The following is a 17,358-nucleotide window of genomic DNA, read 5'->3' on the forward strand; positions in this document are numbered from 1 at the left end:
AATTCATAGGGAAAACATTACTGCTTTGTAGGATATTCCTAAAGACAAAATAAGACTTGGCTCATCTACATAGTAAACTAAACTTCAACAGCAAGCAACCCAGGAAACTAAGTTTATTAGTATTTTTTGACTTTCAAATGTAAATGACATGAAATCTGAGTATCTGGCTACAATAGTGCCTCCAGGTGACTGTGCCTGTTTCTATCAGTTATTCCTGCATTCTAATGCTGTAACATCACTGAAAAGGACTCTTAACAAGCTGTTTAGGTCCTGCATTTACAGTGCTTTGAAGCTACAGTTCATCCCCATGACACACATACAGATTTCACTTCAGTACCAGAAAAGAGCAGACCAGAGAAGATGTGAGGATCAGCCCAGATTTATCTGTTACCTTGGCCAACGGCCTTGATGGGAAAGAAATGAGCTCCAACACAAAGCATAGCAGATTGATGTTGCACTGAAGGCTCTTTATTGGTGTTTATCTGCCAATGGTCTCTCAAATCTGACCTAACTACATATTTGAAGCCTACGGAGGTCATCATGCCTTGCATACATGGTGTCTCTCCTGAACTGGCCTCAGGAGTCTCATATAAAGCTCATTTACATCACTGAACATCCAGGTGTATCCAACAAATATCTTCTACTGTAAGACAAATGGAAACCAAGTGAGATTTAATAACTACTGTTCTCCAAAAGGAAGATACTGTTCTTTAAAAATTAGCTAAACAAAACTCCAAAACTTTGATAAAAGTTTTTTCTGCAAAACCATCTGTTCTGGGCCATGGATCATTCCCAGTTAATTCACATAGGTTTCTCTAAGAACACCTGTAAATAACTGAGGTCAAGGAAACAATAATTGGCTGATAACTGACTGAGAAACTTGATAGGGACTAAATAACATATTTGCTACTTGTTCATATCTTCTCTTCAAGAGCTAGAACAAGACCACCAAGACTTTCCTATTAAGAGATGACTGATTGTACTATAAGCTCTCCAAGCATGCACTGCTGTTGTTACATCCACTGTAGCAAAGTTACTATCCATTACAATGAGACAGCACAGATACATCTCCGATGCACAAGCATACCAGGAAAAGATCTTACCCCACCCTAGAAAAATATATAAATACATCCTTAGGCCTGTGTTCAAGGGCAGGCTTTGAAATTTCAAGTGCTCAGGAACTTACAGGACAGAAGTTCTCTTCCCCAGAAGCTGTGTGATATCTTTCAGACAGACCAGTGAAGAAGTACAGATTTTACTTCAACAGGATTTGTGTTTGATTAGTTTCGTTGTTTTGATGTTTGGTTTGGGTTTTTTTATTGTCAATTCAAATTTAATAGGGACTATAAGGGCATATTCACTTGCTGCCTGAGGGAGAATAATCAACATCTGCCATTCTGGAAGTTGAAGGGGTGGCTGCTCCAAACATTTAATCAAAAGCTAGGAATGCCCAGCTAGCTGTTCCAGCTTATTAAGGGTGACAATTTTTTAAACATCTGTGATTCTGGCTGTCTGTATCATTTCTTTTCATAAAAGGAATGCAGGCCAGCTGTAGCTTGTTGTTTTCTTAATACTTAATTCAAGTAGCTGAAAGACCTATCCTTCCCACAATATTAACAGGCTAGTTAGTTGACAATGCCCTCTACCACAAAGCTTCTGCTCAGTAAGGGATAACATAGCTGAGCTACACATGAAGCTGTTCTTTGATTTCTCCTCACTCATGTTACCTTGTGGACTTAATAGGCATTTCAAGTCTATTTGTTTATGTACAGCCTAGATTTCTAGTCAGGTGAAAGCAGTGTTGACACAACTTAAACCCAACTGGAGAGATTAAAATCATTGCCATGATGAAAATTCTGACTGCCAGTGGCACTCCAAGTGCAACAAGATTGGACATTAGTCTCTGAGGAGAACACAAAATAAAATGTACCAAAGAAATCAAAAACATGCACATCCCCCTGAAAAAAAAAGTCCAGCATTTATCTAGTGACTTTCCAGGCAGTCAAAAAAGAAAAAGCACTGGAATGGAATGGCAGACAAGCAATTTTTTTCCAAGCTTTGTATTAATTCTGAGTTCTACTGCACAACAACATCCAGAATTAATTCAAAGGCTGGGATGGATGCTTGAGGGGGTAGGATAAAATCACACATCAATTATGACTTTTCTTTTTAGCACAGTGTTCACAAATACAGCCTTTTCCCTTGCAAAGAGGCAGAAGCTGCGTTAGTTATGGGCAGGTGTTTTTTTTCTCTCACTGCAACAGCATACTTCAGCTGCCACCTCCTGGATAACTCACCCTACTGCACTGCATTATTTCCCATCTGCCTTTCTAAATCCTGCAAATACAGATTAAACAGGTTCTCCTTTAAGTGTGTTTGTATCATAACCCAAAAAGGTGTAACTAACTGTAAACAAGCAGTCAACAGTGACAAAGCACACTGTATTTTTCAGCATTGATTCTAAGTTTGCATGCGGAGACCAGAAAAGGCTAAGAACTCAGAAGAGAACACAGAAGAGAACTGATGGGTCCAGTGAAGGATGGAGTAGGTACCACAGACCCATCTACTCACTAAACAGCAGTACTGAACTAGGAGGATCTCTGTTCTGCCAAGTCCTGCGAAGTCAAGCCTCCATTGGGAAAGACTGAGAAGCTAAAAGGAGAAATCCTTGATGATCAGTAGCAATGCATCAGAGATTTTACCAACATGACAGAGTAAAACGGGTCATTAAATAAAACAGGTTAACTACAAGTTTGTGGTGAGGAAGAGAAGGATATTTACACATGTATTTCTTCAGCTGATTACTATTATAACATCACCTACTACATAAACCAATGTAGCTTGGTCAGAGGTGATAGCTGAGCAGTGGTTAATAATGAAGTGAATGTCTCTGCATGACCAGCACACTACAACACAGGAACTGCAGCCTTTGAAATTCTGTATCTCATTCAAATCAGACTGTGACTCTAAAGTACAGATAAAACAAGGGGATTTGGGGCTTCCTTGAACAATAATTTTTAAGGTCACTTCACCTACCTATCTGCTGCAATGTTCAAACTTAACTACAGAGAAGATGTTTATGATAAATACCAGTATTTCATGCCGGTGACTCTAGATAAAACTAAGTATTGTAGGATGCTACTCAGAAAACTAAAATAAAGAGAAAAATATATCTTGTGCCTCTTAGACATTATGTCTTAAGGCACCTTTGTACTACAAGTCAACAGAAACCATGAGAATATGACAACATATCTCCCTACTCAACAATCACATTTGAATCTACAGGACAAAGCACTGGTCATAGTTGAATGTTTGACCTAAGCAAACTGACACACTGGCCTGGTTTTGGCTGGGATAGAGTTAATTTTCTTCCTAGTAGCTGGCATCGTGCCATGTTTTGGATTTAGTATGAGAATAATTTTGATAACACACTGATGTTTTAGTTGTTGGCAAGCAGTGCTTACACTAAGTTAGGAACTATTCAGGTTCTCATGCCCTGACAGCAAGAAGTTCGTAGGTGCATAAGAAGATGAGAAAGAGCACAGGCAGGACAGCCAACCCAAACAAGCTAAAGGGATGTTCTATACTGTATGATGTCATACTCATCATATAAACTGGGGTTGGTGATGAAAAACTATGTTTCACTTGTATCACTTTTCTTTCTAGGGTTTTACTTCTCTTTCTTTCTCACTTCGTTATATTCCTTTTCATAATAAATTAATTTTTTATAATTTTTGTTGGTTTTGTTGTTGTTTTCTTTTGTTTAATTTTAAGTCAATTATTAAACTGTTCTTATTTCAACCCATGAGTTTTGTCACTTTTACTCTTAGCAGCTGTGTAGGGCTTGGTTGCTGGATAGGGTTAAACTGTGTCACACGGTTAGAAACAGGCCCTTAGAGAGTAGAAAGTCATAACTACAGCTGCCCCTATAATCCCAGCCATCGGTAGTACCCAGTTTCTCCCATCACAGACTAACTTTCTTCCAGTGGTGCTCCACAGTCCCTCTTGGCTTTATCTCCTTCATACAAGTCTTCAGAAGCTCAGGGTATTTTGACATTGAAAATTATCACACTCTTGGGAAATGTGAGTTCTTCAGACAAGGCCATGGGTGCATGCTCTATTGAAAACCTCTGTTTATGGATGACAAGGCCAAAGAATCAGACGGGTGGACTTAATCCCTAGGTCTATAAAGATGTGGCACTATTTCATTATACCATAACACATCACATTTACTTCCAGTCAAGCAAGACAACACTTACATAAAAAAAAGCACACTATAAAAAAAATAGCTTGTACATTTGAAATTTGCCCTTAACTGCACATTTTCAGTTGTTGTTTTCTTTGCTTTTCTGAAGTATGCTATTGACTTATCCAGCGCTCTGCATGAGTGTTTGTCTACATCATGTAAAACAGGATGGGGATCTCTGGCAAAAAAATTATGAAAATACTAATATTGTCTCTTGAAATTCCTAGTAACCTAAAAGATGGGGAGATCGGCATATTCAACCAATCAACATAACGAAAATCAGAAAAGCAAGCTTAGGAGGTTTATCTGTTTTGTGACTCCTCTTTAAAGGAACCTAGCTGCCTAAATATGAGGTTCTTTTAACAAGTCAGTTTTTGCTCTTTTACCTCTACATCTCAGAGTGTTCTCCATGAACCTGCTAACACAATTTCCCAATTCTTTTTTATCCCATAACGAAGGACAGCAAATTCTCTCATAGTATTAAACAGTCCTGTTCAAAAGAGAAGAGTGCAGTCACTTAACACACACTAGCACTTCATCTTCTGTGGTTTTACTAACACTAAATATCAGCCTTTCATTCTTGTCCAGCATTTCTTCCCCACTAGTCCGTGTGCATATACTCCTTCATCCCAGTCCTTATCTCAGTCTCAAGAAATTGCTTTCTCATTTGAGGGCTGACCTTGCCTTCATTTCCTTTTATTCTTCATCTGCACGTCACTACAGTAATATTACCAAGGCAGGGAGGTAGATGGCATCTGGCTGTTGCAGGAAAACAACATCCAAGAAAGCACATACAGCTTATATGCAACTGCTAGAACACAATGTTTTGATAATTTTCCTTATTTCCTCTGTCTGTATGAAGAATTTACAACATCTTTCTTGGCTGATCTCACCCGCATCTCCTCTGCTGACTTGGGACTCTTGCTTTCCCAAGAGAAACTTGGGACTCTTGCTTTCTTTTAGCATGCTTATATTGTACATTTTTGACACAGGAGGATGATATTTTGCTACAGTTTCCAAGGGTATCAATTAGCTTCCTTTCCTTCATTTACACTTTCCTGGTAGGCAGGAGTGACACTTGGTCATACTGACAAACATATATCACCATTAGGGCTCTGAAATACACAAATAGTACTGTTCTTCTCAAGAAAGCAATGCAAGGAATAAATATCAGCTTCAGCTCAAGGAAATGCAGTGCAACACAGCTGCAAATTTAAATCATAAAATCACAGAATCATAGACTGGGTTGGGTTGGAAGGAACCTTAAATGTCATCTAGTCCAACACCCCTGCAGTAAGCACGGACATCTTCAACTTGATCAGGTTGCTCAGAGCCCTGTCTAACCCAGCCTTGAATGTTCCCTAGAATGGTGCATCAAGCACCTCTCTGGACAACTTGTTCCAGTGTTTCACCACCCTCATCATAAAAAACGTCTTCCTTATATCTAGTGTAAACCTACCCCTTCTTAGTTTAAAACAATTATTCCTTGTCCTTTTGCTACAGACCCTACTAATAAGTTCATCCCCATCATTCCCATAGCCCCCCTGTAAATACTCAAATGCCACAATTTTGTCTCCTCGGAGTTTTCTTTTCTCCAGGCCAAATGACCTCAACTCTCATTCTTTCTTTGTAGGAGAGGTGTTCCATTCCTGTGATCATTTTTATAGCCCTCCTCTGAACTTGGCCCAACAGGTCCCTGTCTTTCTTCTGCTGAGGACTCCAGAGCTGAACACAATACTCCAGGTGGGTCTCACTAGAATGAAGGGACAGGATCGCTTCACTTGACCCCGGATACAGCCCAGGATACAGTTGGCCTTCTGGGCTGTGAGCATACATTATCACTTCATGTCCAGCTTTCCATCCACCAGTACCCACACATCCTTCTCCACACGGCTGCTCTCAGTTCCTCCATTCCCCATCCTGTATCGATACCAAGGATTACCCTGCTGCAGGACCTTTCACTTGACCTTGAACGTCATGAAGTTCACATAGGCTCCCTTCTCATGTTGCTCCAGGTCTCTCTAGATGGCATCCCATCCCTCAGGAATGTCATCTGTTAACTTGTTGAGGCTGTGCTTGATCCCACTGTCAATGGTATTAAAGAAGATATTAAGCAGTACTGGCACCAATATGGACCACTTTCGTGAACCACTTGTCACTGAGCTCCACTGGGACATCGAGGTGTTGACCACCGTATGTATATGGATTAATTTTCCGCTTCCTCATCTAGACCTGCAAGAAATACAGTTCAGAACTGATGTTGCATCACCTTGAGGAATTCACAGATATGAAAGATCAGTTAAAGACAGATCAAAGATCCACTGCTAAAGGCAGTAACTTTTCAGTCTTGGCTTGTAGTGTTTCAGAAATGCTGTTTCTCTGCAAAAGCCGGGCTACTGAACTAGAAAATTCGTCAAACTGTTTCTTCCAATTAGTCATCATGACATGCAGAATGAGTTTTAGTGCTTCTCAGCATTCTGTACAGGTTAGCACAGGTTTCTGAAGATGATTTTGAAGTAGCAAGACTGGAGGGAAGATCAGGTAGGTCACTGTCATTAAAAACACTTTCTTCGACTTTTGTCAAACTGATACTGCTGATTGTTCACTAAGTCATCTTTCCATATATTCAAGACTGCTTCACAACTAGATCTTGAAGCATCTATTCCCTTTGTTATAGCACTTATTGTTCAAATTAGAGTAAAAGGAAAACATAATAGTCATATGCTATTCACAGTCTTTAGTAGGAAGAAAATGTGTCAGTATTATTCCTGACTGATACCATGCTGGTAGGGGTTTTGAATGCATACACAAGTTGTTTCAAAAACAAGGACTTTTTTGAATACAAATAAAACACATTGCAAATCAACCTGAAAAAAAAAGTTTAACTAGAAACTCTGCATGCAAAATGATTCAGCTCACTACTTAAATGAAGCTGATTATTAACTTGGACAGCTCACTAGGATAAAGAGCAGGGAAGTAAAAAATTGTATTTGGGTCTTCCATCTCAGTACAGGACAGAGAGGAGCAGACATTTGCTAGCAAAGTCATAGCACCAACACTTCTGGGCATTTATCTAGACAACTTACTGAAAAACTTCAGTCTAAGCAGTATCAGTATAAGAGGCTAAGAGGAAGAGTTTTGGAAAAAAATGATAAAAGACTACCATATATGACAGCCTAGCCAAGGTAAAATAAGGGGAAAATAAAGCACATGGATTCAAATATCCAAAGGTAAGAAGCATCAAAGGAAGAATCATTTCTTGAAACAGAAAGCTTGCTACATTGAACAAAAATACAAAATTAAAGTAAGGATTTTTATTATGGTTAGCTCCAATAAATTGTGCTAAATTACATCAGGCTGTGAGGAATATCACAAAACTTCCTAAGTCTTCAGAGGAAGAAAAAAACAATGTTTTTATATGCAATCATTCCACAGCAGAACTTAGGTAATATAGAAACTATATAAGCTTTATAGTGATCCCACAGTGCTTTTGTCACAAAATTTTTAGCTAATAGGACTGTGTTAAAAAACTGTTTAAAAAAATATGAACATCTAAATGCTGCATTAGTAATAACATTAAATAATTTTTGTTAGAAGTTGGAACATTGGCAGGCCCTTGAAAACATTGACACATTTTTCCACTTCGCGTAGACACATACAAAACATTGAGAAACACAACTTGAAGGTAATTTTACCGACTTTAAGAGTAAAAATTTTGGGTAGTTTTTTTCTCTGTTTCAGCCTCACCACTGGCACACTGAAGGGAGAGAGTCTTACAGCAACCACAACAGCAGTATATATAGCTTTAGTGATAGACCACCACGCCACATAGAGCAAACCAGCACATTCTATATGTTGCAATAGAGACCCTTCCTGGGGGGTGCCATCCCCCGGCAGCTCTGGGGCAGCCACATGAAGACCACGCTGAAAGAAACTGTCAAGGTTTTTAAATGATCCATAGCTATTTTCATTCTGCTTTCTGTTATTAATACAGTGGCGGTGTGATAAAGACTGCAGATTTTCAGACAGACCTGCAGAACGAAATGGCAGAACCGCCGCCTGGCTCTATACACAATTGAAATGAACAGGCTACAGAGACAGATGAAGTCCGTCCTGACCTTAACGATGTTGATGTTTACATATGAACCTTCCCAATCAGCTCCAGATAAGCAGTGACAGACAATACTACAAATTAGTGAAGGTCAATAGAGCAGAAGGCAGCAGTTAGTCAATTACAAAAGCAAACTCTTTGCTAAGGCACTAAGTCCTGTATTTTCTCAGTATAATCAACTGCCTGAGTCATGGAGTCTAATAAAATTGACCTGTTTTTCCTTTGTCTAATTGACTGATGCCTGGAATTGCATGAACTTTAGGCGGGTTAGAATTTGAGTCTTAATATCATGTAGCAAAAGGCAGACATCTAATTAGTTTGTCTTCAGGTCTAATGGCTGCTTCTGCAACGTGCAGTTCCATCCAACCATGACAAAATCTTTGCCTTGAAGGTGTTTACAAAGACAAAAAAAATTGTTTATAAGCTATATATGAACTCTATCGGGTGCTAGTAAAGTCGCCATAGCAAAACGGTTCTTGTGTGAAGAACAAGGACTGAATTATAAACAAAAGTTTAAAAAAAAAAACCAAACAAAAAAACTCTTTCCTCAGAGAAGATGTATTCTTTCTGGCAGAAAGATGAAGAAAATCATTGTTAGTTTTCTTGAAATAGCAATTTTTGTGATTCATTCCCCAGAATGAGTCATTCAAAATACTGAATAGCCTTACAGATCTTGTTTTTCCCCTTAGCTCTGTAGGTCATCTGCACTTTTCAAGTCCTTTAAAAAGCTACATACAACATCAAGATTTTCAAGGGGTGGTTTGCACACACTTCCTCTGTATTTTGAGCTTAACTTAAAATGGCCTTCAGATGAAATGTCTCAAAGCTTGCTCCCTAGTGATAAGTAGCTCCAACTACTGTTGCTGCTTCTTGGCTCCTCCTTTAGTCAAGATATTTGTGGTTTTCCTTGATCTTATTACCATCATTGCTGAGCTTTAACTGAAATAAAGTTAGACACCATGCTCAAGTGATGTTTGACACTTGGATTTTCAAAGGAATCCAAGGACACACAACATATTGCAAAAGCTGGTGCCTAACAAAACGTCAACCTAACCCCAAACCTTGCTAGTTTTGACTGCATCTCTGAGTAAAGAAGTAGTGGAACATGAACTAGGTTTACTCAAGGCTGTATGGCCCAATTCCCTTCAAACTATACTCATTGAAGTTAGAAATTAGATAATAGATTTAAAACTCCACTGCTGCACCATTTACAGTATAAAATGACAGATGTCATTAAAAATAATAATTAAAAAAAAATAAAAATTGAGGCAAACACCAAAAATGTACTTTCTGTGTACAACTCTCTGTGCACTCACCACAATGTCATGTTGTTTCTGCTTTGGACAAATCATTTCCTTAGGGTTACCACTAATAGTAATAAATTCTGCTTGAAAATACATTCTAAATTAAGATCCTCAAAGAGTGCGCCACAGAGCACAGACCCCACAAAGAGACTGTTCTGACACCAAAAACTATAGACCAAGATGTTGAGAAGCACATTCTTGAAAACTCAAAGCAAAATTATAGCCCTCATTTCCACAGTTTAGTGACTATCTGTCTAACCACTCACAATATTTTATGTGTTTACACCTTTTTACATACATGAATAAAATATACAACTTGTAAAATCACTTTCCAGACTCATTCAGTGTTCCTTCATTATGTTAGTATTTTCTTTGCTTCACTAGACTTCTAGACACATTTTTCAGCAGTTCCTCTCTTTTGGCTCAGAAATTTCCTAGTTATTTTCCTTCTCTTCCATCCGCACAGTTACTAATGCCTCGCAGACACATTTCCCATGACCCGATATTGCTTCTCCATCATTTCTGTGCTCCCCAGTGTCGAATGGTTGTTCCTGGACTGAAAATGTATTCTATAACCATATAAGAGTTATCCCCTAAGATACAAATCAATTAATTTGCTATTACTCATTTCCTTTGCCAAGGGGCTACCTAGTTGAAAAAAATATCAAAATTTATTTTCAACATTCTTAAAAACAGCACATTTAAAATGCAAACCTTGAAACTGCAGTTTTTTAAACAACGGCTTCAGTGCTTATACGCATTCAGAAGTGAGCATCCAACGTTTCCATTAAGTATTAAAACAATTCTTCAAGTTGCCATATAAGGGTCTGTAGATCTATGACAAGTGGCCAGAAAAATTAGAATCTGTTTAGTCACTGACATGAGCCTGTTATATTCCTGAAACATCACAGATGGAAACATTTTAGAAGCTGAGAGAAAGAAAGAGAGAATAAGTAGACTTTATATCTCCTATAGATCAGATTTAGTATACTGTACAGGTCACAGAATCACAGGTTTGTTTAAGTTGGAAAAGACCTTTAAGATCGCCAAGGCCAACTATTAAACTAGCACTGACAAGTCCACCACTAAACAATGTGCCTAAGCACCACATCTACACATCTTTTAAACAACTCCAGGGATGGTGACTCAACCACTGTCCCGGACAGCCTGTTCCCCAGGGAGAAGACAGACCCTAGGTAGAAGACAGACACTCATCCCAATACAACCTCCTTTCAGGCAGCTGTAAAGAGCAATAACATCTCATCTCAAGCTCCTTTTCTCCACACTAAACAGCTCCAGTTCCCTCAGCTGCTCCTCATAAAACTTGTGCTCCAGATGCATCACCAGCTTCTCTGAACATGCTCCAGCACGTAGGTCCATTCAGTTCCAGGCAGTTCCACTAACAGGTCTTAGAAACATGTAACAAAATTAAAGCTTCTCATGAACTAGCTCTCACCTGGTTTGAGGAAGTTCATAACAGGCACTGATCTGACAACACTATCATTGTCACGAGTAGCCAACTTTTACATAAATATTTCCATTCTGCTGGGAAATTGATTATACGATAATATCAATAAAAACTGAGTAAGCATCAGAAGCCTACATTTAGCCACAAATTAAAACAAATGAGTAGTATAAATTACTTTTAGCTACTTTTTAGTGTTCAAAAGTAAGAGAATCCCTTGGGGTCTTTTTAAAATAAGAACCTAGAATTTCAGTTTAATGGAAGATGGTACTTTTCTGCTAGACGGCCTGTTAACCATCACACAGCCAAAATTTGTAAAAGTTAAAAAAAATCCAGCTTCATTCATTACTAAACATTAACCTCTTCCCAAGAAAGGAATAACATTGTTTTATTGATACTACAGTCACTACTGATGTGTAAAATTTTACATTAAATAAAAATATGTTCAAAAAAAAGCCTTAACATACCTTTCCTTTGTCCACCACAGTCTCATTGTCCAAAGAGACATGACAAAGATGTGTAGTGAAAGTTGGGGAAGAGAAGAAACAAGTGTTCTCACATATCATCTGTGCCTTGAGGTACATGGGTCCTGTTGCAGACATCCGTGGGATCAAATACTTCCTGCTGTTCTGGGTATGTGTTTTGTTTAAAGTTGGCTAGTTCCAGAAAGGAAACACAAGAAGAGCTGAGGCTTTCACTGACAGCACTGAATAGACACAGAAACTGCCTCCAAAAGACATTGGCAAATATCTACACCTCTATGTCTAAATATGCTGAGCACTGTGCATACTCATTGAGTCTCCACCACAGCAGACTTTGGCCCCTTTAGACCTCACCAGTTGTGCCTATACTGGAGAACAGAAGGCCTGTTTCCAGTTTTTCTAGAGCATATGTCCAGCACTAGAGCTTCCTCACAAAGGGGAGCAGACGCAAACCAAACCTAAGGTCTGCTGTGTACCAATATACAGATGACCAAGGGACAGGGTTTAAGTCAGAAGACAGAAGTGCACTAACATGATCTTATAAACTCACCCATGCACATCTCCTATAATAGAGTTAACAAATTTGGACCTGTCTATTGTAATTTATAGCACAGTAAGTGCTCTATGGAGAGTTATGATCTGATAAAGTGCCAGTTAACACATACGAAGGCCAGAGAAGTCCCATGGGGGGAAATTAGTGAGATCTTCCTGAAGAGCAATTTTAAAACATAACAGCTTATAGAAAACAGATGCCATGGCAGTACACAATTGTGTTACGTTCTTAGTTTAAGACACAGCCTTATGAACTATAAAATGTTGTAATGTCATATTGAGATATGAGGTCTTTGGAGCAAAGAAAATTGATCTTTGAAAGTAATGTTACTAGAAAGTGCTTAGCACAGTAAGGCAAATGAAAGAACTAATTTGCATGCAATTAAACTCCAGAGACTTTGAGGAGTAATTCTCAAGTCTGCCCAATCAAAAACTGGGCAGAAAGTAAGAGAAAGGATCTGTTAATTTTTTAGTGAGGAAAACTGCTGCTCTGTTTTTTAGCACTTTGTCAGACAAAAGTCAAAGGAGAGAGATTTTAGTGCTGCCTTTCAGAGAGCTGGGCCAGCAGATGCCCTAATTTGGGAAGAGGGCATGTCAGAAGAGACACCAAGGAGGATTGAATGAAATTCCTAGCATAAAGGACATCTTGAAAATCAAGGGAAAGACAACAGAGGAATTTGAAACCCAAAATAGTCCTAAAGGGATATCTGCAGTATCTCATGTTTTCACAAACTGCTAACTATGCTTGCAATTTATGAGAATTACAATTTGTAATGGTTAATTGTATGGCTAAGTTGCAGCTTGAGTGAAAAACCTCAAGCAAGACTACAGACCTGATTTCTGTTTCACAGAAAGACAAAAGGAACACAGAACAGGAAAAGGCATTGGTAAAATCTACATTTTTTAATGCTGAAATTAGTTTGTTGAATTTTTTTTTCTTCCCTGAATGCATTTGCAGCGACAGGCTTCAAGACTAGTATGACCTACACTGCTCAAATGAGTATTTTTGGCTGACTGGAAAGCTTGAGGACTTAAAAAACATTATCACAAGATGCTAACATGGTAACTGTGTTTAAAGATAACTGTTCTACACTGCCTGTGGTCTGAAGAACACACATGGCCAGGAACCACATCTCACCATCAAGAAATACTATTAGTCTGCAGCATTACCTGAAATCTTTTGCTCATATCATTAACTAAAAAATCACGCTCAACCATGTACAGTTTGAGATTTAAGGGCTAAAATACATTGACATATTTTGGCTTACCCCATACTTCCTAGGTTTTATTTGCTGAAGTTTAATGTGACCTGTTGTCTGGAATTAATGTTTTAAAGTTAATTTCCTGAAAGGAAACCAAAAACAGTAGGAAGCCTGAATTACTGATACACTTGCTAAAACTGTCATTACATTTCAGTGTGAACACACCTGCTTTCCTGAAATCGTGCCACTGTTCCCCGCAGCCTTAAGAATTGATGACCTACGTATCACAGCATAATAACTACTATGTCATTTTTTATTAAAACAGATCCAAAGGATACTGAAATATAAACATGTCACAATGGTTCCCTGTGTCAATGAGCACTGAGTGCTATTCCACATAAAATCTGTGGCATTACAGAACATCATTAAAATATATTTTGTCAAATTGAGTAGATTTATTTAAAACCTATTATATCCTGGAAGGCATACTACAAAAGACAGGGATAGTATGCAGAAGCTATACATAATTATTTCTATTCCTAGCAAAAATTGCCAAGCAGAAATTATCGGCTTTTTAAAACATAGCAAGCTTTTATTAGAACTCCAAGTAATGGGGAAATAGCATACACTGGTATTTCAATCTGTTACCATAGATGTGTAGTAGAATCATAAAATCATAGAATATCTCAGTTTGGAAGGGACCCACAACAATCATTGAGTGCTACTCCCTGCTCCTCACAGTACTACCTAAAACTGACCACATCACTAAAAGCATCACGCAGGTGCTCCTTTAACTCTGACAGGCTTGGCGCCATGACCACCTCTCTGTGTAGCCTGTCCAGTGACCAACCACCCTCTCAGTGAAGCACTTATTCTAATGTCCAATCTGAACTTCCCCTGACAGCTTTGTTCCATGTACTTGTGTCCTATCAATGGTCACCACAAGTGGAGATCAACACGTCCCTCTCCACTGCTCCCGTTGAAGAAGTTGTAGGCTGCAACCCTACAACCATTCTCTTCTCCAACCTGAAAAAAACAGTGACCTCAGCTACTTCTCATAAGTCGTGCCTTCAAGGCTCTTCGCCACCTTGTTCACCCTCCTCTGGACACACCCTGATTTGATTACTGTCCTTATATGAAGGTGCCCAAAACAGCACACAGAACTTGAGGTGTGGCCACAGAACTGTAGAGTGGACAATCCTCTCCCTTGATTGTCTGGTCATACTGTGCTTATGCACCCTGGGACATGGTTGACTCTTTTGGCTCAAGGCCAACTTCCCACCAACCTCAGATCTCTTTCTGTGGGGCTGCTCTCTAGTCTCTCATATCCCAGTTTGTACCTATAACAAAGTTTACATAAATTGCATTGCACAAACCATGAGAATGTGCCCTTGGTGCTTGAGGAGCACTGTAGAGCTTGCTGTCCTCATCCTCTATGGAGTCAGTGGCAGTTGCACTAAGCAAAGATTGTCAGAGGCAGCACCTTCCCAGTGCTTTGGAGCACCCACTACTGTCTTGCTGGTCATGGAAAGGATTCTCACCCCGAAGACTGACCTGGCCAGGGAGTTTTGCTACTCTCAAAAGCTCCTGAGATGGATCCAGGTTGCAGAAGGGAAGGGGTTGGGTAGTGGTGGTGTCCACCTCATGGGGCCCAGAAGCAGGTATTATTCACATGTGCAAGGAACATCTCTAGGGTCAGGAATGAATTTTGCTCCTGGGACATACTAGCACTGTTGTCCAGGGGTTTCTTCTGAAGCGTTGAGCATGGCAACCTTCCAGGGCTCTTCTAGGCCATTTCAGGTAAGTGACTCCCTGTTGCTCTTGCAGCACCAAGACATCACTTGTACCCCGGGTCTGTGGTCAGGAGGGATTCTTTTCTCCAGAGCAGATTGGCACTGATGCCCAGGATTTTTTATTCATTCCCCTACAGCATTACGCAGAGCCCCTTCCCACAGCTCCTCTGGACCATTTTGGATAAGTTCCTGCCTGCTGCTCTTGTAGGTTCTTTGTCAGCATGAAGACGCCACAGATCCCCTAGGTCTGCAGTGAGGAAGGAATTTCCTTCCCCCCAAGGTGGACTAGCACTGATCCCCTGCTCGATTTTGCCTTACTCAACCTTACCAAGCACAGCCCCTTACCAGCGCTTCTCCAGGTCATTTTGGCTAAGTGCCTGCCCGCTGATCTTGCAGTACAAAAATGCCATGGGTGCCCTGGATCTCTCAAGATCTTCCACTTTTCAGCTGTTCCTGCAATAAATAAAAGTGCTATCTTGTCCTTTATTTGCTTTCTGTGTCATGTGTACTTGTCTTAGCCTGGGAACCTTGCCCTGCAGCTGTGCTGTCCTAAATGCATGCACTCTACGTTGGGTTTACGCAGCAAGTTTCAGGGCGTGGATGGCGGCAGGGATGGCTTCTGTGAGAAGATGCCAGAAGCTATCCTCAAGTCCAACAGAGGCAATTCAAGCTGCCTCCAAGATGCAGTGGCCAAATGTGAGCCCATCAGCTACCTTGGTAGCACTCCTCTGATAACATATTTAAGAAAGCGAAAAAACTACTGCAGTATCTATCCAGGTATTGCATCAAACTTTTGAATGTCATTGCACATTAGAATGCATTTTCAGCTTTAGAATGTTGAAGTAAATTTTACATGCTGCAGTGAAGTCCTTATGCAGGTGTATGAAACCGCAACGATGGAGAGGCAGAAGTGAAAGGAACAGCCTCAAGCTGTACCTAAGAGAGGTCTTCAATAGCCAGAATTGCTGCAGGACAAATTCTAACCTTAACAAACAGCAAAAATGAAACAAATGAATAGGAATGGCTCAATTGACCCATTCACAGTTCAGAAAGTACTTTCAGGCATGAAGCAAGCACATTAGCAGGTTTTGGCACCACAACGAAAATGCAGAAATTAAGAAACCTTTTTAAACTATTCAATGATTCTCAGATAAAAGTCATTATCCTCCATATAACTTAAGATTCTACAGGCTGCATTCATAAGTGAGGCGTATTTGCACAACAAATATATTTGTTTAATAAATATGGAAATTAAAACACTACAATTGGCATTTACAATGCATTTCTTACATGAGCTACCAAAGACCATTTTTCAAAGACAAGATTTCTATTATAACTCGCCTGTGAGCCTGCTTAGATTATCTATGCAAGGAAGTTTAACTCTTCAGGAAGCAGAGTGACAGAGAGTGGAGTAGCATCTTCTTCCCAATCGTTATTCCATACTCATCTGTAAAATTTTGTTACTGTGCTCTCTTTCAAAAGCCTGTTTGACCTGCCTGAGAACTAGAGCCTGCTGCTGCTTTGGCCAGCAGTGACCATCCACTTGGTCCTATTTTAAAACAAAGCATTTGTGACAGCTTCAGAGGTGATATACACAAATCTTGTTTGGGGTTCAACCCTACTGCACCTCTGCCTATCCTACAGGACAAAACTTATTAATAATCCAACATCAGCATTGAGACTATTATGCATTTTACATAGCATTATTTGGTTCCAACATGTTTTCTTCATTGAGTTGTTGGCCAGCATGTAACTTGCTTCCATCTTACCTGAATTATTCATGAGAATTATTCCCCTGTAGAAATCATCAACTTAACCGGAAGAATCACTCAACAGAACTCTCCTGTCATATTTTAATTTTTCCCCTTTATTAAATTCCAATGTAAACCAAAAGCATGCATTTTTACCTCGAGAAAGAAGTAGTGTATGAAGCATTTATTCATGAACATCTTTTACCTGCCACACATCAGAAACAACACCATGGACTAAAAGGTGGGAAATTTGTTTTGCAGATGACAAAGTTCTTAAAAACTACTGAATAAGTACAAGGAGGTAGATCTGAACAACATTTTAATATAAGTATAATTTGATGAAAGTAACCACTTGCCAAACCTCTGGTTCTAGCAACTAGTAATTTTTTCAAAATAAAAGAACTAATATGATTGTGCCTTCAGATAACTCATAAAAGGGACACAAAGCAGCT

The 17,358-nt window shown here is 39.4% G+C and overlaps 1 protein-coding gene across 5 annotated transcripts in view; it reads right to left on the minus strand.

Annotated features, from left to right (window-relative positions):
* The window catches only part of DTWD2 (DTW domain containing 2), a 225,684-nt gene that overhangs the window by 110,243 nt on the left and 98,083 nt on the right, over positions 1-17,358 (minus strand). The window contains exon 7 of one of the 5 annotated variants that reach the window (XM_054054134.1): positions 6,458-6,478. The exons of the other annotated variants lie outside the window; for them this stretch is intronic. Within the exon in view, the coding sequence (XP_053910109.1) occupies positions 6,473-6,478 (6 nt within the window). The 3' untranslated portion in view covers positions 6,458-6,472. Of the gene's footprint in view, positions 1-6,457; positions 6,479-17,358 lie in introns of those variants that run through there. 5 annotated transcript variants of the gene reach the window in all.

Source organism: Cuculus canorus, chromosome Z (assembly GCF_017976375.1).
Source record: "Cuculus canorus isolate bCucCan1 chromosome Z, bCucCan1.pri, whole genome shotgun sequence".
NCBI classification, from domain to species: domain Eukaryota; kingdom Metazoa; phylum Chordata; class Aves; order Cuculiformes; family Cuculidae; genus Cuculus; species Cuculus canorus.